This window comes from Epinephelus lanceolatus, chromosome 23, assembly GCF_041903045.1.
Source record: "Epinephelus lanceolatus isolate andai-2023 chromosome 23, ASM4190304v1, whole genome shotgun sequence".
Lineage (NCBI taxonomy): Eukaryota > Metazoa > Chordata > Actinopteri > Perciformes > Serranidae > Epinephelus > Epinephelus lanceolatus.
The window spans coordinates 15717131-15739363 of NC_135756.1; the positions used below are offsets into that span (position 1 = coordinate 15717131).

The following is a 22233-nucleotide window of genomic DNA, read 5'->3' on the forward strand; positions in this document are numbered from 1 at the left end:
TGCCACTTTGTCAGAATACAAGGCGTCAATTTTTCATTTCACTAACCTGGTTGAGGAAGAGGTCATTAATGTAGTAAGTGAGGAAGGCTCGGAGCTGGCACTGCTTGGCCTGACCTGGCCCCATGTTCATCTCTATCTCCTGAATGAACCTGAACAGATGAGACAAACAAACAATTAGAGCTGCTAGGATACACCGTCGTCATAGCACCACCTGTGAGCAGAGGCTAATTCACCACCAAAATGTTTGAAATGTTATCACAGGAGCAATGAGACACAGGCTTGTGACCAGCAACACAGTAACCTTGCATCAATGAGTCCAACAGCGACGGGAAGGGTAAGATCTGCCCTGGGAACCCGTTTTGGAAAGCTTCGTATGACTCTCAAGGTGCCTTTGAGCAAGGTAGTTAACGTGAAAGTGTTCCAGTGGAGTCGCTTGGTGCCACTAGTGCAAGACTTTAGTTATACTAACTCTCAAATGTGTACAACAGTCGTGAAAGTGTAGAGCTTATCTGTCAAGGAAAGTGAAAAGTAAAATACCTGAGCTATTTCGAGTGTTAATGATATAAAAGGATCAGAGCGTCAGCATGCATGCTCCCTGAATTCCCCCAGTAAGCTGGTGTCTGGTTGGTCAGACAGGGTCAGACAGTAATGTATGGGTTGGTGGAGGCACATGCACACCTCGTTTGTCAGAGAATCACTGGTCACTGGCCTCGTCTCACACACACCACAGGGCAAACCATGCAAGAGCGAGTGCCTCCTCAAGCGCTCAGCACATATAAATGCACAAATAAATCAAACCCCTCACAAAAGAATTCTTTGACCTACAAGACCTGTAATATATATGACCTGAACTTATAGAGGAGAGACACAGAGAGAAAGAGGGCGTATACAGTGAGGGGGAAAAAGAAAAATGGTTTATTTGAGAAAATCATGAAAAACAGACAGAAGGACAGAAGCTAGAAATAATACGGGAGTGAGGCTACAAAGATGACTCTAGATGGTGATTCGGTTGGACAAAGCCATTTGTAACAAAACTGGAGGAAGACTCCATCGCTTGGAAACAGTGTGCGCGCTAATATGCAGTGGGAGTCAGAACCAGGAGGCTGCGGCACTGCAGACAAGCAGGGACGCACAGTCTATGCAGAAGTATAGATCAGTGGAGGTGGATGATTGATTAGCTGGAGTTGGCTTGCATGTGTGTACACATGCATGCACAATCACACATAAAAACACACGCAGACAAATGCACAAGGAGCACAAGCTGTAAGATCACACTAGTCAGCATCTGTACCCAATTAGTCAGCAAGAGCTGAGGCGAGTGTGCGTGCGTGTGCGTGTTCGTGGGTACGTGCATCCTTGTGTGTCAGACTGAGCAAGAGAGAGACGGAGTGAGCGAGGAACCTAAACCTATTCTAAATCCTTCATTGATTCCCACTGAAACTCTACCACAACAGAAAGTTAAGTAGGAGAAACTCTTCTGTGGCCTCATTAAAACCGTCAAGCTTGCAAAAACAATGGGGCGCAGATATACAGCTTCTCTGTATAAATATGTAGAGAGCACAATTTAAACGCTCCTCCTTTACAGAAAAAAAAATAAATAAATAAATAAAAAAAAAAGAAAGTACAATTTCTGCTGACAACTCCATTTCCAAAAATTGATCTCAGGACAAATGTTGCCAGTTTAAACGTGCATGGTGTTGTTCTGAGATCTATCTCGTGCTGTCATTATTGTCATTGTTTCAATACAAGTGTCAGGATGATGGATCTTCAAGTTAGCGCGTGAGCACAGATGGATTTTTGTAGGCAGGGGTGATAACGTTTGAGTAATGTAGCAGGGACGAGGCAGTAAAACGGCTTTGTCTATCCAGACGGCCATCTGGAGCCGAGCCGCAGGCCCCTTTCATGAGGATACTGAGCCCATGGGTGCTGCGAGGAATTTTAGCCAGGGTAACTGGGCTAAAAGCACTGTTGGGGCCCGACAATGCTTCGAAAACCCCAAGAGCACACGTCAGCAAATTTACATTTTAGGAGTTTAGCGAGCAAGGCGACATGCATTAAACAGAATGTTTTGTGAGAGGATTCAGAGAAATCGTTTGGAATATAGAGTCGTCAGGCTGGTTAAAATGCAAATGGGTAAATAACGCGGGGCAGAGCACAGCAGAGCTTAAAGATTTCCAAATGGATCCTGAAAGAACGTCTCTCCCAGCTCATTATCATTACAACCACAGCTTCCAAATGTCTACCTCGCTGATGGCGTGACATACTGCATCGAGAATAACAGCTTCTGGTGAAGATGATGGTGGTGATAACAAATGACACCAAACAGAACACACAAATACACACACACACACACACACATTCAAAAGCCATCAACTTGTCTCAACTCCAAATGATTCACAAACCACCAAAGGCTGTACAAGGCCATTTGCAGAAACTCGCACTGAGCCAAACCTCCTACACAAAAACATGGTGAGACAGTCTGACCTCTCACCAAGAATGACAGCCAGTCTCATTTGATCTCTCTAGGCTACAACGGAGCTTGACTTTACATTGGTCTAAATTGACATTTTCACCAGTTATCATGAGCTGCTGCACTATTCCTTGTCTGGCTCATCTGGGATCCCTCTGTATTAGCGGTGGAAGAAAAGTTTTTTTGTTCTTTGAGCAAGTTTCAACTCTCTCTACATTAAAACAGCCAAAGCACATTCCAGACATGTTTGAAAGGGCAATGCGACACTGTTTTATTCAAGCAGGTAACATCCTTCAAAGCATATTATTGTTCCTGGAATAAATGTGCCTGCACTGTTGTATAGGTAAAGGCCTTAGTCACTTCACTCGCTGCAATATAAAGGCCAGTTTAATAGTAGACAAATCCACAAATGGCACGCAGGCCTTCGGTTGTTTCAAAGAACTCACTCAAAGGATGTTTTCGATTCTTTCAAAACCACAAGAATTCAATAACGGTGTCCACTTCAGCTCATGAGGCTGTTATAATTGGACCTGATTAACAATGTCAGTGTCACTGCCAGGTGATAACAAAACACACCGGTCGACCATATGGCAGCTGTACGCAGCGGAGGTGTCAGCCAAGTTGCAAAGGAGACGCAGCAGCAGCGCTGCAGAGGCACAGCAGCAACTACACAGTGTGGACTCGCCCCAGTGTGTGAAATCTTAATAACCTTAAATAATCTGCTTATCTACCCTCACACACCGTTTCCAACTGGCCTAAAAATACTGTGGCACACATTGGCGTGCAAACTGGCATGCATGCGAAGGTTGTAATAGTAGGCGTCGATTACAAGAGGGGAATTAGAATTAGATCATTAAAAGGAAAAGAAGACCAAGATTGAGTTTGTGGTGCTAATTGATTTACTGATTACAATGAGTGCTGCTGATCAAAGCACCAATAAATACATAAGTAATGTGCTACTAATCAAACTATTCGCTCATGACTCCAAAGCAGATGCTGAACAAAGTGGAACTTTTGTCTAGGCTTGTGAGCAAAGGAACAAATCTGTCTAACCATCAGGCCTCCTTACTGCTCTAATTGAGTGCATAAGGTAAATGTAAATGTCTATATGTAGACACCTGCCATGAGAGACATTTGTTTGTGTTCAAGTACATCAACTGGGCAGTGCTGCTTAAAAACGTAATTAGAGTTGAAACAATTAGCTGATTGAAAGGTAACTCTGGTATTTTTCTACCTGGACCCTATTTTAATTTTTTTTGTGTCTAAGTGACACAACAGTTTTTTAAGTTGGGCCAGTATTGAGCGACAGGACTGCAGCTGGCAGCGGCGAAACAGACTGTTATGTAACCACTCAGGGTATCTGTGCACCGTCAATTTACATCTATTGAAAGTGCTTGTTTTTGCCATTGAAAGGAAGTGTCTGACAACATTATAGAAAGAATTCCTACAGAGATAGACCTTGTTTATTAAAGAGTAAGATCCTTTTTGTTTAACCCGAAACAGCCCCAAATTCCATTGAAATAAACTGTAATTTTAGTGTGTATAGAGTCAGCATAATTTTGCATCAAACTGGGTGAATTAAGGGTTTATTTCAGCCAAACCAGAACTGGTGATGGTTTGACAAACCAGACAGCTTTTGTCCATTCTATTTTGTTTCTGTCAGCTTTTATGAAATGTTTTTCCCAATTACAAAATTACTTAATATTTAAATGGAGTCTGGTGGGTTTGGTGATAGCGATTTCGGGGCTGTTTCTACTTAAATAAAAAAGGATCTTACTATTTAACAAAAAGGTCTGTCTTTGTGATCCTTTCTAGAATGTTATCAGACACTTGGGATAACAATCTGAACCTGTCAGTGGCAAAAACAAGCTCTTTGAGGAGAGGTACGTTTACCATGTACAAATGCCAGGAGTGGTTACACTGCAGCATGTTTGGCCGATGTCTCACTTTTCAGAAATTGTCACCATTCATCACTGAGACACAAAAACATAGGATAAAAGGGTCCAGGTTGAAATATACCATATCAGTTACCCTTTAACTGATGAATTGATTGACAGAAATATAATTCAAAAAATATTTTGATAGCAGTGTTATCTAAAATATTTTGAGAAATGTGAAATCATTCCTTCATACAAGTCTTAAACTTTGAGGGTTTTCTGCCTTTTTGTCTTTTTGGGCAGCACGGTGGAGCAGTGGTTAGCATTGTTGCCTAACAGCAAGAGGGTTCCTGGGGTGGAGGATTCGAACCCTCTGTGCAGAGTTTGCATGTTCTCCCCATGTCAGCATAGGTTTTCTCCGGGTACTCCGGCTTCCTCCCACAATCCAAAGACATGCAGGTTAATTGGTGACTCTACATTAGTGAGTGAATGGTTGTCTGTCTCTATGCGTCAGCCCTGTGATGGTCTGGCGCCCTGTCCAGGGTGTACCTTGCCTCGCCTAATGTCAGCTGGGATAGGCACCAGCCCCCCCGCTACCCCCTAATAGGATAAGCGGTTACGGAAATTAATGATAGTAAACTAAGAATCTTTAGTTCTTTTAGTATTGGTCTGATAAATGTATTATTTTGGACTTTTGAAAACTGTGATGGGAATTCTTGCCAGTATCCTAACTTTTTATAATCCAAATAATTAATCCATTGATTAGGAAAAAAAGCAGTTTAATCAATTAAGAAAATAAATAAGAAAAATAGACATTTTATATTTAATACAATCCAACCTTTTGGACTGAGGAACAATGAAGTACTGAAAGGTACGATCACATTTTTGTTTCTGGGGTCAGGTTTCAGATATTAACCTCAGAAGATTGTTATTTCTTCACCAGAGGCACAACAAGTGCATTGACCGGGCAGAGACAAAACACAGAATGAATCAATTTGTCCATCTAGAGGACGACAGACTGGCCACACATTCAGTCACTACTGGTCTCACAGGTGCCAAGAACTCATCACACAGACATGCACACAAAAACACATACACACACCCAGAGTGATACTCAGATTCAAAGGGAGTTTGCCACAGCGTCCCAGTGCTCCCCTCAGGGTGTCTCCCCTGGATCCAACATGGCTGCATTCATCGCTCTCCAAACCCAGTTTCTTAGCAGCGACTGCCGATGATTGCACTTGACAGCATGTAATTATCTGTCATTAGGAAACAGATGTCAGAGCCTAGGGTCTGGAGCTGGATCATTGTCGATGCCATGCCCTATGTGTACATACGTCAAGAAATAGCATTCCTGAATGGCATAATGTATTTATACCAACAGGGATTTGGCTAATGAGTGAGCCCTAATACATCCTCATGGCACTCTGATTATTCAGAGAGAACCAAGGTTTGATTTCTTAAGATAGCTAAAACAAATGAGAACAGACAGGGACAAAGATGTTTTATAGCAGCAGCTCTGAATTCATTCCCCACTGGAAACTAAACCTAAGGTAACAAATGCTTCTTTAAATGGAAAGGGTTGGGATCCCATCATCCATCTCTATCTGCAGCGGCGGCGTAATGATGCCGAAAGAGAAATGGGATAAAGACAAAGATTTAAGAAAGACAGCAGAATAAGAGTGTGCTAAGATCGATTAGAGACTCAGCATTTTTAAATCTCCTCGAATTCCCTCCAGGCACGGACCTATCAGCTATGGTGAATTCTGATTTCGCCGCCCAGAGAGGAAGGCTTGTTCTGTAAAGACCTGTCACACACCAAGGACAGGACACACTGAACCCCTGCCAACTGAGAGAGGAGGAGGAGGGAGAGTGAGCGCAGGCATGTGTGTGTACCTGTGACCGCCGCACATACTAAATCAGTCTGTCTTTGTCACACAGACACACACACGCTCGGCGACTGACATAAAACTGTACAGCCACATGTCAATACATCAATACACCACATCCAGTGACACTTGAAAGCACTTATCTATATGCAATTCTTCTTACTCACAGCACTACCCAGTCACTTCAGGAAGATTGTCAAAGTCATAAAAGGTTTTTAATGGATGGGGACACTTTATGGGTTTTATAGCACGACCAACATTAGCTTTCATTCCAACGGATCAGACAATAAAATGCTGGAATGGCAGCTTTTAATTGTTATCCAACTGCACACTCAATATTGATTCTCTGAGAATATTACACACTCCAATACGCACTACTTAGTTATTTCTACAATTAATGAAGTCCCTCAGAAGGAATGTAAAGACCTATTCAAGAGGATTCAAAGCACACAGCTGCAGCACTGTGTTTAAGAATAAGAAATAAGGATAAATGAGGGCAAAATCACATTCTGTATGGCTGCTGGCTTGATCCAGAACAGCTTTTTATCCACAAGATGTATTGCTTAAGAAAATATATGTACTTTTCAGGTAAATGTTCCCAGACCTCCAGCAATTACCACCACCGCCACTGGATGGCACTGTGTCAGCTTTCTGTGGCAACTCAGGCTGCATGACCGGTCGACTCAAGTCTTTTTTTTTTTAATCATAAATGGTTTTGAGGAAGAATTAAGATTCCAGTTGGTGTGTACCATCTGATGTCTGCACTGGATTTGCTGTATGGGTGTGTGTATGTGTGAGTTAGAAAGCGAAAGACAGGAAGAAAGAGATGAGTGTATTGTTCTGGTTTTTTTTTTTAATGTGACAACACTGTGTGTGATTAAGTGTACCAGCATGTGTTTTCATCAGTGCCTGGTGAAATGCATATGGTCTTCCCACACACCGCCCACGCCTCTGCCAGACTCCCTGCTGTTTATATCCTGCTCTTGCTCCTGATGCTGCATCACATACACTGACGGCTTTCGGTATGTTTGCACATGTGAGAGCCTGAGTGTGTGTCTGTGAATGAGTGTGTGTGTGTGTGTGTGTGTGTGCAGAGGTGGGGGGCAGGAGTGTGTGTTTGTTTAGGAGAACAAAAGAGAGAAAGAGAGGAGTGCCATGGGAGGGTGCAAAGATGCATTATGTAAATTATGTGTGTGAGTGTGTGTGTCCACATGCTTACAGCAGCAGGTATAAATGGGCTTCATAATCAGGACCGTTCCTTGGGAGAGCGGGGCTAATAGGTTATAAAACAAAGGTCCATCCTCCTGTAACCCCACGTAGACTCTGTTAAGACCACAATGGCAGACATGCAGACTTAAAGGGGAACACTAACTTCATCAGGAATTCCAATACTTCCATGGCCAAGGAAAGTTCAATTAGTATTTGTGAACATGGCCTACTTACTCTCAAAGCCAGAAACCAGAGAATTGAGTTCAAACTTGTGATGTCATAGGGTATAAAGTCTGGAGCTGCTCCATAGACCCACAGAATGTTTGTTTCCTTTTAAATACCCAAATGACCCTACATTTATTTTAGTGTTCTCAGCTCTGAAACAAAATGTACCCATATACTCAGAACCTTCCATCGAGTCATCGAGAAATCTCTCCGAATTTCTTTTCTATGGAGCAGTTCCAGGTTTAAATACCCCATGACATTACAAATTCAAGTTCAGCACTCTTGGATTTAGGAGAGACTTGCTCATATTTACTAATATTTTAGACTGTCTTGGACTGTAGGAACAATATGTATGAATTTTGAAAATGGGTGTAGGTCCGCTTTAAAGCTGTTTCACACCAAGCATGGATTTTTGTCTAAAAAATTAGCATGGAAATCTATATAAAATGATTTTGTGGGTTCTTACAAGAGTTGTCACGACACTGGAATTTCTAACTTTGACACAATGCCTTGAAAAATATCTATGTTTGACACAATTTTCCGCAGGGAAGATTGAAAGATAAATATAACAAGGCAATAATACGGCGATGATGACTTTTCTTTTCCTGGTTAGTAACAGAGAACAGTAGAATGACTGTAATAAACATTAACAATAAGAGAGAGTGAGTAAGCGCAGTTGGTACCGATGTATTGATACTCCGGAAAATGAGTATTGAAACCATTTTAAATATTCAGTATTGGTATGTATAAATATAAATTGATAATTATGACAATACAAGGTCTTATGAATGCTTGCACACCTCTGCGTAACATTAGTATGGGGGGAAAAATGTTTGGATGGCCTCAATTTCAACAGATTTCAGCCTGTGGAGATATACATATTTGACCAATGAAATCCTTTGTTCTAACTGATGTCATACTTCCAAGTCAAAATAGGCAATGTCTCATTAAGTTGGTTTCGGCTTCAACTGGGATATGATGAAGATGCTAATGTTGTGATATGAGCTTGCTACGTTACAGGTTGGTCAATGACTCAAACAACCAGAAGCTCGTGGCTAATTATTATGCAGAATTACAGACCTTAATCAAACAGCCTTCCTTGCTGGGTTGGCATTGTGTAGTATTCCATGCAGCAGTGATGGCAGTGAAGGCAACTCACATTTTTTTTTATAAACGAGTGAAAATTTGTCAGATCAGAAGAATGATGTTTGGAGCAGCCGAACAATGTGATTGTTAAGTTACCAACTGGTGTAGCCGCAGGCCATGAATCTTTGTTTAGAGAAATGGAACTTTGGAGCAATGTTGTTGTTTTTCGCAATAACACTACATGTGTCGATAGGTTGTGGACACAGGCACTATTTAGGGGGAAACTTTTTTTTTTTTTCCTTCAAGAAAATGGAACACGGCAACACAAATACTTCACACTGGACCCAGTGTACAAAGTTGTCATGCAGAAAATTCCCATGTGGATTTTTTGGGGGGGTGGGGGGGTCTACAAAAAACACAATTTGTTTGGCTATTCCAGCGGTTTTGACACACTGGGTGCATATCAACAAACATACATACTATAACTGCTTTCTCGTGTTGACAACAGAGTATTGAGACTTCAATAGAGGATGTCATCATGTGTTTTTTTTCTTTCAAATGGAGAATGAATGGATTACCAACAAGCTGAATTGGCTCGTTGACTTTGTGCTTGTGAATAAGGCCTTTTTCACAGAGAATAACGGGTGCAAACTGTATGACGGCTGAATTTCATTGAGCTGCTTCTGTCCTGCTATTGTGCATGCTGGCTCACTGTTGCACCAACTGTCCTGGCTTACTGAGAGCCATCGTGAATGTTATTAAACACACTTATGTTACTGTGTTGAAGTCAACATGTCGGCTGTGAAAAAGGCCTATCACAACAAAATTGCTACCAGAGTTGGATACGGGTGTAAGGCTCACAGCTGTGAATCTGGTAATCTAATATGCAAGGGAAATCGCCATGTGTGCACCCAGTTAGTATACTAACTGTCTATGAAGTAGCCATAGAAATGTTCTGTCTGACATACAAGCTACAGTTTGTGCCTCAGCTTTGACATGTAGAGCATCAAATAAGCTAAAACACACAATTAATTCGTCTTTGACTTGGCATAAGAACTTATTTTACAGTGTGTTGCGCTGTCCGTGGTCCTGAAAGGGAGCAGAGGAGAGTGACAGAACAGACACAACAAGTTACTTAATTTGGGTCCTGCTTGCTTTCCGTGGTTGTAAACACAACATTCGACTTTCTCTTAGAGAGAGATGGAAGCTGCAAGCCACAAACAGCTGATTCTACACACCTTCTCCCACTGATTTTGGCTGAAGTTGAAAAAATATACAGTGGTTTGTGAGCACCACATTCTTAAATGAGTGCTGTGATTGATACATTTATACCTTATAGTTTATATATCATGAATAATTGGGAAAAATCAAATAAATCTATATAAAATCAGATATTTAGCAACCCTATATTGCCCAATAAATTATCCTTTGTTTCATAACTACAATTTCCTGCGACTGCGAGAATCGGACTGTGAGAATGGCAGTCGAATCAGGCTCCTTAGATTGAATCACTGAATAGCTGACTATCCAGGGTTCCCCCTACTTCCCAGGGTAAACTTTACCTTTAAGAACCAGCAATATAAAGACTTAAACACTTGTGCAGTCAACCTATTGCCACTACTATACCTCTGCCAGACTGTAGAAATGGACAGAGTTCATAGAAACACTACATGAAGACTCTGATATCAAGGAGGCTGCACCCCCCAGGTTACCTAACAAGCTGAATGTATAGATGTTCTGTGTGTGGTGTTCATTAGTGGTTATCTGCATGTGATGCAGAGGTAAGCAGGTGTATATATATATATATATATATATATATATATATATATATATATATATATATATATATATATACTGTGTGTGTATATATATATATATATATATATATATATATATATATGTGTGTGTATATTTGCAACAGATGTTCATTATGTGTGAGTGTACATCCACACATGTCCTGTACTGCCTGCATGCACATTTATGTCTCTGCACCTATTTCTGTCAGTGTGTGTGTGTGTGTGTGTGTGTGTGTGTGTGCCAGTCCGTCGCAGTGTGGTGCAGACCAATTAAAACGGGGGAGATTGATGACCAGGGGGCTCTGAGTAGCAGCAGCAGCAGTAGCGGTAGCAGGCAGCTGCTTCCTGCAGACAACAGGAAATGAGATGGCCTTGTTTAGCTGACGCTGCCAACACCAACACCACAGAGCCTCAAAGACAAATCACCACCCTTACCTCTGCTAGTGGGCCTAGTCCTCCATCTTCCGACAGTGTGGGCTCCACCCTCCGTCTCTTTATCTCTCCCTAATTCCACCCAAGACTCTCTCGCTCATTAGTCTTTTCTCAGAGTAATGTAGCCAAAGTACATTGAGCTAAAACAGCACTGATACAGTGCAAAGACAGATGCTGCCTCTATTATTTGATCTTAAACTGCCACATAAAGCGCTTAGCCATCACTCTCTTAGTGTTTAATGCTTTTCTTTTTGACAATTTAGGAGCATTTAGTCTATCTGAGCCAACTTAAAGCTACAGTTGGTAACTTCTATGTGTCAGCCCTGTGATAGTCTGGTGACCTGTCAGGATTGACTGTGTGCCTGCTGCCTCCCAGTGCTAAACAAGTATTAGTCGCTCTAGTATCATTGACGTACATAGGCCAAAAAGCTGTGTGTATCTCTACTACATGTCCTACATACCACAGTTACTACATACTGCAAGTACTACGTGCATAATGCATGAACTACATTCTACCAGTACTGCATGTACAACATGATCTACATACTGTAGATTTGTACTACATGTACTGCATACTGCATGTACTGCCAAGTGCAAGTACTGGATACTACATGTACTGCATACTACCTGCCCTACAGGTACTGTGGTCTACAAGCATTGCCTACAACACATACTTTTATACACTACAGGTATTGCACACTACAGGCACAGTATACTACAGGTACTGTATACTACATGTATTGCTTACTACATATATTTTACACTAAAGGTTCTGCATAGTAAATTATGCATACTTCATGTGGTACAGGTACTGCATACTGCATGTACTGCTTACTCCAGGCACTGCATATTACAGGTACAGCATACTTAATGTGCTACAGGTACTGCATACCAGATATACTGCTTTCTATAGGCACTGTATACCAGGGGCGATTCTAGGATCAGAGGTTTAGGGGTGCTGCCTGGCCAAGCAAGATAAATTTTATTGTTTTGTACATTTTAACTCAATTTCATTCCCACATTTGTGAAAGAAAAGCACAACACTTTTTTGGGAAGTCTGTGACTAAACCATCAAATCTGATAAAGGTTATTTAAATGCTGAGCCACAGCAAAAGAGGAATGGATTGGAATCATAAAAGAAACATATCGTAACCCTAATTTCTGGGGGAAGACAACTCATTCTGATACAGCAGCTCCTCAACATACACATAAACAGTATGTATGTTTCTGGAGTAAACCAACCCCCTACAGTGAGTACCAAAAATACCAAAAATGGACCTTATTTTTTGGACTTTTATTTGAAATGCAATGCACAACATGTAACATTAACACATTAACAGTAATTGACTTTTTCAATGTTTGTCTCTGCCTTTTTCCTTCTTGTCTGTATTATATAATACAAATACATACATAAAAATACACTTCAAAAAAAGAAAAGTGCTTGAAATCTACAAAATAATAATAATGAATACACACAATAGGAGTTATAATGTTAATGGGCATCCAGTCAGTTAGCTAGTCAGTAGCACCTTGGCTTTAATATTAACAAATGCCCATGACACAACAGCTAGCTTCTCTTATTCCAATTCAAACAGAGGACAGTGGTACTGACCACCTGTAACGTTTCATAGCTAGAAAAAACGTCAGCTAACTCCTACCTAACAACATAAACAGTAACCTATGGAGCAAAAATGAGGACTGGTAATGATAATAATGTGTTGGTATTGAGTGGTAGAAGTTAAGAAATGTGCCACATGCTGCTGCTGTATTTTTGTTGTTAAAATATTACGTTGCAACCAAGTACTGTATGGTTTTGACACTCTTATAGCTTGTTAAAAAGGGACATATAGTAAAAAAATAAATAAATAAAAAAAATCTCTCAAATTTTAGGGGTGCTGGGATTCAATTTAGTGGTGCTTCAGCACCCCCAAAAATGGGCTAGAAATGCCTATGCTGTATACTACAAATACTGCCTAATACAGGTACTACATACTAGATGTACTGCCTAGTACAGGGACCACATACTACATGTACTGCCTACTACAGGTACCGCATACTACATGTACTGCTTACTACAGGCGCAGTATACTACAGAGGCTGCATACTACAAATACTGTATACTACAGATAATTCACACTACAGGTCCTGCATAGTAAAGGTACGCATACTAAATGTACTACAAGTACCGCATACTACATGTATTGCCCACTACAGGTACTGTATACCACAGGGACTGCATAATACAAGTACTGCATACTACAGTCTGTGCATACTACATGCACTACAGGTACTGCATACTAAAGGAACTACATACTACATGCACTACAGGTACTGCATACTAAAGGAACTACATACTACATGCACTACAGGTATTGCATACTAAAGGAACTACATACTACATGTACTACATGTGCTGCATACTACATGTAGTGCCTATTTCAGGTACTACATATCAAAGGTACTACATACTACATGTACTAGAGGTACTGCATACTATGTGTATATAATACGGACATTCATAGGCAAAACAGAAGCAGTAGTAGTAGTGGCAGTAGTAGAAAAGACTGTAGTGGTGGGTAATAAACTTAAGGTGTTTATATATAATGCTTATATGGTCCTTCAAGCTGCTCTTTTCATCTCTGTATTGGAGGCTCATCGGCCAACAGAAACAAACAGGAACTGATGGAGGTCTAATCAGCCAATCAAAAATCACCCGTGTGTTTCTGTGCCTGTATTTCCAGAAAATATTGACATGAGAGAAGTGATAGGAAACAAGAGCCAAGGACTCTCAAACACAACTGTGAATCATGTTACCGCTCATGAACTGTGGTCAAGCTGCTGACCATTCAGCACTGATCAAATATGAATGAAGACTCTGTAATAACACTGCCTATTTCTCACCAGTGGGTAGTGCTTGATTTTGGGTCGACTGTTTGTAACACAGCAGCCGGGCCACAAACTTTCTAATTTTAAAATAAGTTATTGTTGTAAAAGTTTGCAACTGTAGCTTTAGGTCTGGAAGTAATATACAGTAAAATAATGAGAACCAATCACGTGGTCAGCTCTGTAATGCTGAAGCAATGCATTATTATCAAAGTAAACTCCATTGTACACTGCTGGCTCGATGATAACAGAATGCTGGTGAGTTGAGGCCTACTGCTGAATTATTTTCATCCCATGTTTTAATTATTAGATTCACAGCTGTGTGTAATGAGGACCTATCCAGCACTGCAAAAAAAATCTCCCACTCCACTAAAACTTGCTTTCAAACACACACACCTTCCCTGGCGCGATGCCTAAGGCAAGGAAATCATAGCAGCAGGGGTGCAAACCTGTCCGCTGCTGGTTCATTCTCATTCACAACAGCTTTCAAATTTTCAGTGGACCAGATCTTTTTATTTCTGAAGGTTTGTCACTGAACTATGAATTTTATATAATGGGCTGTCTCCGCTGTCAACTGAATTGTAAATACTAAGATTTCTGGAATAGAGGCAGACACACACTTTTACTAATGAGTCTGTAATGGGTGGTGAAGATCAGTTATTATGATACTAAAGAAAAGGGGCATCAAACAGTGTAGACAATTACATGCTGCTTAATAAGAAGTCCTAATTTGTCTTAATGTTATGTGCTGTTAAATTTAGACTTTCAGATCCATCTGCTGTTCTTCATTAATAGCACAAAAAAGAAAGTGCCACCCAACCATTAAGAGTCACAATGTTTTACAACTAAAAGCATCTAAAGCTGTATAAAAGCTTGTTATTGACATTTAAAATAAAGTTTTGTGTCAACACATTTACTATTCATCTTTAATGGCTGCTAACTGTTGCAATCAGTGGTGTAGTGGTAGTTGATGAGGTGGGTGTACCACTAGGTCAATGGGTAGGTTACAAAGGATGAAGTGGCTCTCCTATATATTTCAGCTGCTCTTTCACTGATAGGTGGGTATACTGTGAGCAACCTGACGAAGAGTTGGGTATACCCTGTGTATCTGCATATAACTTCCACGACACCATTGGTTGCAATTTTATCTGTTTTGGTTTCAGACTCAATTTTACAAAATCAAAATAGACTTATAACTCGACATGGACTTCACAAATGAGTCATGACTTAACTTTTACTTGAACCTGTTGACTTGAAAATACTTATAACCTTCCCCCCATGGACTGTACAAATAATGGATGTGCTAACATGACGTCACCTATTGGCTTGTGGACTCCTGTTTTTAAGCCTCGAGTTTGACGTTTCACCTGTCGCCATCTTGGGTTTTTTGGAGCCAGAAGTGACCAAATTTGGACGAGAAGCTGGTGCTGTGGAGGAGCAGGTGGATCTGACCAGGAAGCCAAGGACACTATCGACAGACAGGCTGTTGCTCAGAGCAACACACCCTTAATTAAGTGTAACTTCAAGGTTGCATAAAAATGTAAACGGGTGAGTTATAGAAAATTATTTTTTGTAGCTGGCTCTAAACATATTTCTGCTGTAAAGTCGGACATTTTAACATGGGAATGGACTGGCTTCTTTTCCAATATGAGGTAAGATAAATAAAACAAGACAGGACCAATGTAGCCAAAATAATTTTGTTGTAGTACTGCTACATGCTATGAAGGTGCAATGTTAGCACTACTTTTTCATGATTAAGTTCAGTTGTTCTTGTTTGAACCAACTTTTGTTGAGGAAGACATTAAGACTTTTTTAAGGATTCAAAATCCAAAGTTTAGGATTAGGGACTTGACTTGAGACTTACTAGTCCTGACTTGGACCTTGACTCGGGACTTGAGTGCCAAGACTTGAGACTTGCGATCTGCAAAACATTGACTTGGTTCCCTCCAAAGTTAAAACATTTAAACTTTTTGCCGTCCTCCACGCCAGAATTTACAACCGAATACATAGCTCCCTCACACAAGGAGTCAAAGTCAACTTTATTGTCAATTCTACCATATGTACAGGACATGGAATACAAGCAGCAACTTAAAATAGTGTGTCAAGGAGAAAACTTGGGCAATCTGGACGCCAAGAAGCGAAGAATTTTGTTGCAACAACACCCCGAATAATCTGATCAGAGCTTGAAATCCTACCAAGATATTATAAAATGGCGATTTAACATTAATTCTAAGTTTGTTTGCATATTTATAGCTACTATTTCCTAAATATTACATGAAAGACTGTTTGTTTTTCCCGTGCCGTCCAGAAGGTGTTGTCCTTCTGCCATCTACCATCAGCCTGAATCCATGAACACAGCATTTAATGAAGAAGGGTTGTGGGAGTTTCGAATCTCTCACATGCTACATTGAGCCATTAAGACCACAGAGTGGCAAAGATGCCTCAATGTCACAAAGGGAGGCTCCCGGGCCTGAATTACTGCTTTTGTGTGCACTTTACAATGTCAAACAATACAGACAGAGAGGCAGATGACAGCACTGTTCAAGGCTGGACACATGATGTGTGTGTGTGTGAGTGTGTGTGTGTGTGTGTGGGTGCATGGCCCCTTTAAGCACCTATTTTCTTAATGACAGGCACCAATTGCTTAGTTCAGACGCGCGCACACACACACACACACACACTCTATTCTCTAGTCAGATAGGCAGGTGCAGACAAATACTGTATCTGGTCTGATTGTACTCCGTTCAATGCTTAAGTATTTAAGTGTTCATCTCCTCCTTCTAAAACAGGTCTGATTAATAAGCCGAGCATTAAGTGGCCTCCCACAGGTGGCATTTACAGAAACAGGGGGAAGGGGACTGCTTTATTAAAGTAAGCCAGGAAGTAAAAACAAAGCTGAGAGAGCAGAATTCAGGTACTAACACTTATAACATAAAGCTACTGCTATTCTAATTCAAACGGTATTAATGGCTTGTCTTGTGCCTGAGATGGCATAAAGATCAAAAGCTGGTTTGGGCTTTATAACAAAAACACATGGGCAAATTTACAAAGAATGGATTGTGGCTAATGATGGCACCATGAATTGTGCATCACTTACGATTGCTATTGTATCTGCCCCCATCTTAAGGTCAGAATCACAAAAGATAATGCGCTATTAATGTTACAGCGCAAACACGCCCATAATGTTTTACAGTTGGGTGCAAGTTGCCCCTTTGTTGCATCTGATTGCATCATCCATGAAAGTAAAAAAACTGAAATCTTCAGACTGGGAGCTACAGGTCCTGACCGACGATGTACCGCGGCATTCCTCAAAACTTCACACGAGGGATTTAAATGTGGCAGAGACAAACTGTGTTTGGGACAGTGCTGGCTGTGATACCTCTTATAAATGCAATTCAGTTACCACCAATTCTCTTAAGGCAGAGATAGACCGAACTGAAGAACTAGTGTCAACAAAGGGTCAACTGTTGCATCACCTCACATCAGCAATGGCTGTGGCAAAAAGTTGCACTTGAACACATTGCAAAGATAAAAGCCAACGGCGAACTAGCACGTACACTCTGTGCCCGCATGAGAGGAAATAACTCTCCACACTAGCAGGCGGCATGTTAGTCTGTTGTCATCAATCAAAAAGGGAAACTAGGAGGCCAATAGGACGGATTCAAGACGCTAGCAACCAAGTTAGCGAATTAACAACACAACCTGATGTCGAGAAAACAAAAGATATTTACCGTGCATAACCGAACAATAACAAACAATTACAAAGCGTTTTCACTAAAACATAAACTTGTGTCATTAAAGAAGTTTGTTTCAATATTGTGCCCACTTGACTTTGGCGGTTTGTTTGCTTTTCTCACGTCCATTTCTCTTCTCGTGCACTGAGCCAATTACAGTAATTTCATTCACCATCAGGCTTCACTGCCAAAAAAGCAGACAAGGGCTGACTAGTGGGACACATTGCAAAAACTATGGCGACAGGCGCTCACAGATGGCCCAACAGTGACTGACGGCTGACCGTTTTGATGTGAGCTTGATGTGTCAGGGCCCTTAAGACACAATTAATATATCTGTAACTATGTGGCTAGTCATGCTGATCTTTGGGATTGGACTCTTTTTGCAGTGATGCATATTATCTGATTTGAATATGTGCAAACTGTACAGGAGCACTGAGATACTATTTGCTTGGCAGCACAGTCAGAGGTGCGTTCACCCTTTGCAGGTGCTTTGACACTTCCATAGTTTCTTTTTGTCTTCTTTATGCAGGTTCAGCTGCCACAAAAGCCACCAAATCCCTTTGTGACTTTAGCCTACAGTGTGAATACTGCCTTAGAAACCTTAAAGCACATTTCCTCTTTAAGTCTGGGCATCCAGAAGTGTATCAAGGTGACACTTTGTGAGAAACTTATGCCGAACGTGTTAACGTGGCATTTCTCCATTTCCCTGTGTGAGTCATTTCTCAGTTTCAGCAAAAGCTGAAAGACTTCAGGTCAAAGAATGAAGAAGAAGAGGAAGGCTTTGGACCTAATTAAAGGTAATATCTACACTATGATTTAGCGGCCTTAACACAGAGCCAGACAGAAAGAAAATGAGAAAAAAATACATGCCATACATACATGTTTTTCTGGGCCAGCGATGCCTTGGTTCTTATATTCTGCCTTTGGAAAAGTCAGATATGTCTAACTTTTTATGTACTGAATTAGAGAAGTAGTATGAGAGCTGGTAAAGCAAGGGAGTCAAAATGATTAAATGACGGTTAGGTCCATCTTTTCTGACCTTCGTAAACACTAACACACCCACACACATTATGTTCTTTTCTAATCAGAGTTGATGGTGATGATATAGTCTTTTTGAGCCACCGAAGGACACTCATGGTTCAGTGAATGACTCAGCAAGACTGAAATGGCAACTATCCCTGGGAGAGCTAAGTGCAAAGGCACTTTTCAATTCGCCTGAAAACTACTGAGAAAAACACTTAACCTGCACACAACACACAAAGGGCTGGCAGTGAAGATGGACACGACGAGTCTATTTTGGCCCAAAGGGGAGAGTGAATGGAAAGTTGCCCTGAAGAAAGCAGGCAAGTCGAGGTCAAAAGGATTGTTGTGAGGAAGTGGCAATGGCTTTGATATTTTCTCAAAGATGCAATGGCCACAGGTGAAAGACTGCTTTTCTGCTGAGTTATTTTGATAAAAAACAATTTTGCGCCGACAACAAAAACTAGTTTCATCGTACATTCCTATTAAGGCATGTGTGTGTTATGTGCTGTGTTTTCTTCATTCCTCCCAGCCAATACATACTGTACCAGCACAGGACACTAGCACTGCATAGCTTGGATGTCTAAAGGTTGATGCATTCCTCCAAGCAGGTTTGAGGTGAGCCGTTTCACATCACATTCTCCTCTGATTAAAAAAACACTTTATATTTATCACCTCTTCTCCTTACAGTATGTCCTTATCTCCTCCTCTCTATCTCTCACCCTTCATTTTGCTCCCTTTTCTCTCCCACCTGCAGTCATCGCTGGTCTCTTATCCACTGTAACGCTTCAGACTCTTCCCTCTCCCCCCTTCTTTCGCTCTCACCCGCTTTCCCCTAATTCCCCTGCCTCTCTCTATTTTTACCACTCCATTGCTGTTATCTCTCCATGGCACCATTTCAATGCGCCCCCTCCTCTCCTCGCCATACCTTCCCTCCATCCCTCTTCTCTCCCTCTCCCTCTTTCTTAGCCTTCCATTCCATTTAGACCTTTATGTTAGCGTAGGACTTTCCATCCTGTGGCATCCAGGTAGTAAATTGAAATGGTTCTGGGGGCTCCATTGAAGCCTGATTGAATTTAAAAGGAGAACGTGCCATAAAGAGAACTAGTGGTGAGAGGTCTGTAATACACTGAAGGGCTCCCCAAGCTATGACAGTGTTGACAGGAAGAGGGATGCACGGGAGGTGAAGACGCGTGGATAGGAAGGAGCAAGGTAGGGAAAGGGTGCAGGGGCTGGAGGGGTGAGGACAAAGTGAAGGTGGAAGGAAGCAGCGACAGAAAAAAAAAAAAAGACGAGAGCAAGAGGATGGACAGGGAGCGGGGGGGCAGAGTGATTGAAATTGTGTAAAACTCTTCCTCGGCATGAAAACCAGCCTATTACCCATCGCGCACAAGCAGATAGACAGAAACACAAAAACCCTCACAAGTGTGCACCCTTGATAGTGACACCTCGCAGAAATGCCTCAATCACGGTTTGCATGGCCTGGAGGGAGCGAGGTGACAGGTCTCATATTGGAGACGGCCAACAAAATGCAATTCCAGGAAGTCAGCTCTAGGGCGGTGTGTCTGTCATACCTACAGCTCTGATAATACTCCCACACATCACATCACGACCGCTGAAATAGCCACCTCTCAGCATATAGGGCGTACACAAAATGAAGGTGGATGCACATGGTACGCACAAGTACCAGCGCACACACACACACTCAGACATACATATCACATGCACATGCCAGGGGAAATATGATGTTAGGGGTTAAATTATTCATTGATCCTTTCATAGCCTGTCCAAGCCTGCTTGTTGTTGTGTGTGTGATGTCTTGGTCTCCGTGTGAGTGTGTGTGTCCACTTGAAAGGGCTCTCCGGGGAGAGAGACAACCTTGAGCGGGCGCTGACCTTTAACTTTGTGTGTTTCAGTTCGAAAAAGTGACAGGTGTGTTTTCACAGACATAGCCATATGGGTAAATAGAGAATCTGTCCATAAAATATTTCAGATATAAGGATGAACAAAGGGAGGTGCAGCGAGGAGGGGAGGCGGGGAGAAGAAAAGAAGGAGAGGAGACCCTCGAATCCAAACAAACTCCCTGACTGATACATTTCTCAGAGCCACTGAGTGATTTGCAGTTCACATTGGATCATAGTGGGAGTTGGAATTAACTAACAAGATAATTAACTATAATTGATATGAATGAGCATTGAAATGTCAGTAGAGAATGGTCTTTATTATTTATTAAAGCAGCAAATAATTACACAATTAAGTCATAAAAGGACAGATTGGAGGCTTGTGCCAAAACTGAATTTCACAGAAATTGGATTGGACTACTTTCATTGTGAGAGCATCAGTGCAGGTGTTGCAACATTTTGTGATGGAAGTGGTCAGAATCTGATAGGGACTGCACTGCACATACTTACTCTCTGCAGGTATTATTACACCGAACAAAAACATAAACACAACACTTTTGTTTTTATTCCCACTCTTCATGAGTTGAAATAAAAGATCTAACATGTTTTCTGTGCACACAAAAGGCTTAGTTCTCTCAAATTTGGTTTACAAAAGTCAATGTTAGTGAGCACTTGGCCAACATAATTGATAATCAAATCACCTGACAGGGGCGGCATATCAAGATGCTGATTAAACAGCATGATTATTACACAGTTGTAGTTTTAGCACACAACACAATACCACAGATGTCACAAGTTTGACTGCAAAATGTCAACTAAAGCTGCTGCCCATAAATTCAATGTTCATTTTACTATCATAAGCCATCTTAAGTGTCTTTTCCAAGAATTTGGCAGTACATCCAATCGACTCATTGCGCCAGTCCAGGACTTCCACCACCAGTTTCTTCACCTGAAACATGATTTCTAGTGGTTAACACCAAAATTTTTCAGTTGTGCAAACCAACTGTTACATCAGCTGTAGCTTTAAAAACTGGATATGAAGGTCCTGGGTTAAGGCCTTTGCACATTGAGTCCGTTTATTTTTTTTAGATGCATTTTTTCAATCCGAAATCAGAAAAAAATCGTTACTCACAGAAACCTTGCACACTGATTGCGATGCATTTTATTGTTGTATTCACTATGAAAATTCGCACAAATTGAGAAAGTAATCTCACCACTGCAGTTACCTATCTGGCTGTCATCACTCCCTCCCTTACTTTCATTTGGCACCGCAGCTGCATGAAGGGGCGGAGTTGTCCTCCACATTCTGTGTGCGGTCCACATCCTCCTCCTCTTTATCGTCATCCACCTAATATTACTATCTGACATGTTGAAAGTGAGCTATCTGGGTTATAAAATGATTCTATATGCACCGGTCCTCTGTCTTACCTTGGCTGTGTCCCGCCACCACATTTTCTTCACTGATTCTTGGCCAAACGTCTCTAAAGGCTTCTGACCGATGTGAAAAACGCAGAAAATCAAACCTGTTCCGACAGACGAAAGTTTCGGACTCAGTGTGCAAACATTATTGACACAACATGAGGTCGCATTTATTTTTAGACGTGCAATATTTCTAACGAAAAAAACTGACTCAGCGTGTTAAGGCCTTTACACGTGGTTGTGAATTGTAAGGCTGGTTGGATGTACTGCCAAATTCTCAGAAATGACACTG

The 22233-nt window shown here is 41.3% G+C and overlaps 1 protein-coding gene across 1 annotated transcript in view; it reads right to left on the reverse strand.

The window, feature by feature from the left end:
- Positions 1 to 22233, reverse strand: part of exoc4 (exocyst complex component 4) — a 192899-nt gene that overhangs the window by 72706 nt on the left and 97960 nt on the right. Inside the window, exon 12 of the mRNA XM_033614666.2 lies at positions 47 to 149. Within this exon, the coding sequence (XP_033470557.1) occupies positions 47 to 149 (103 nt within the window). The remainder of the gene's footprint in view (positions 1 to 46; positions 150 to 22233) is intronic.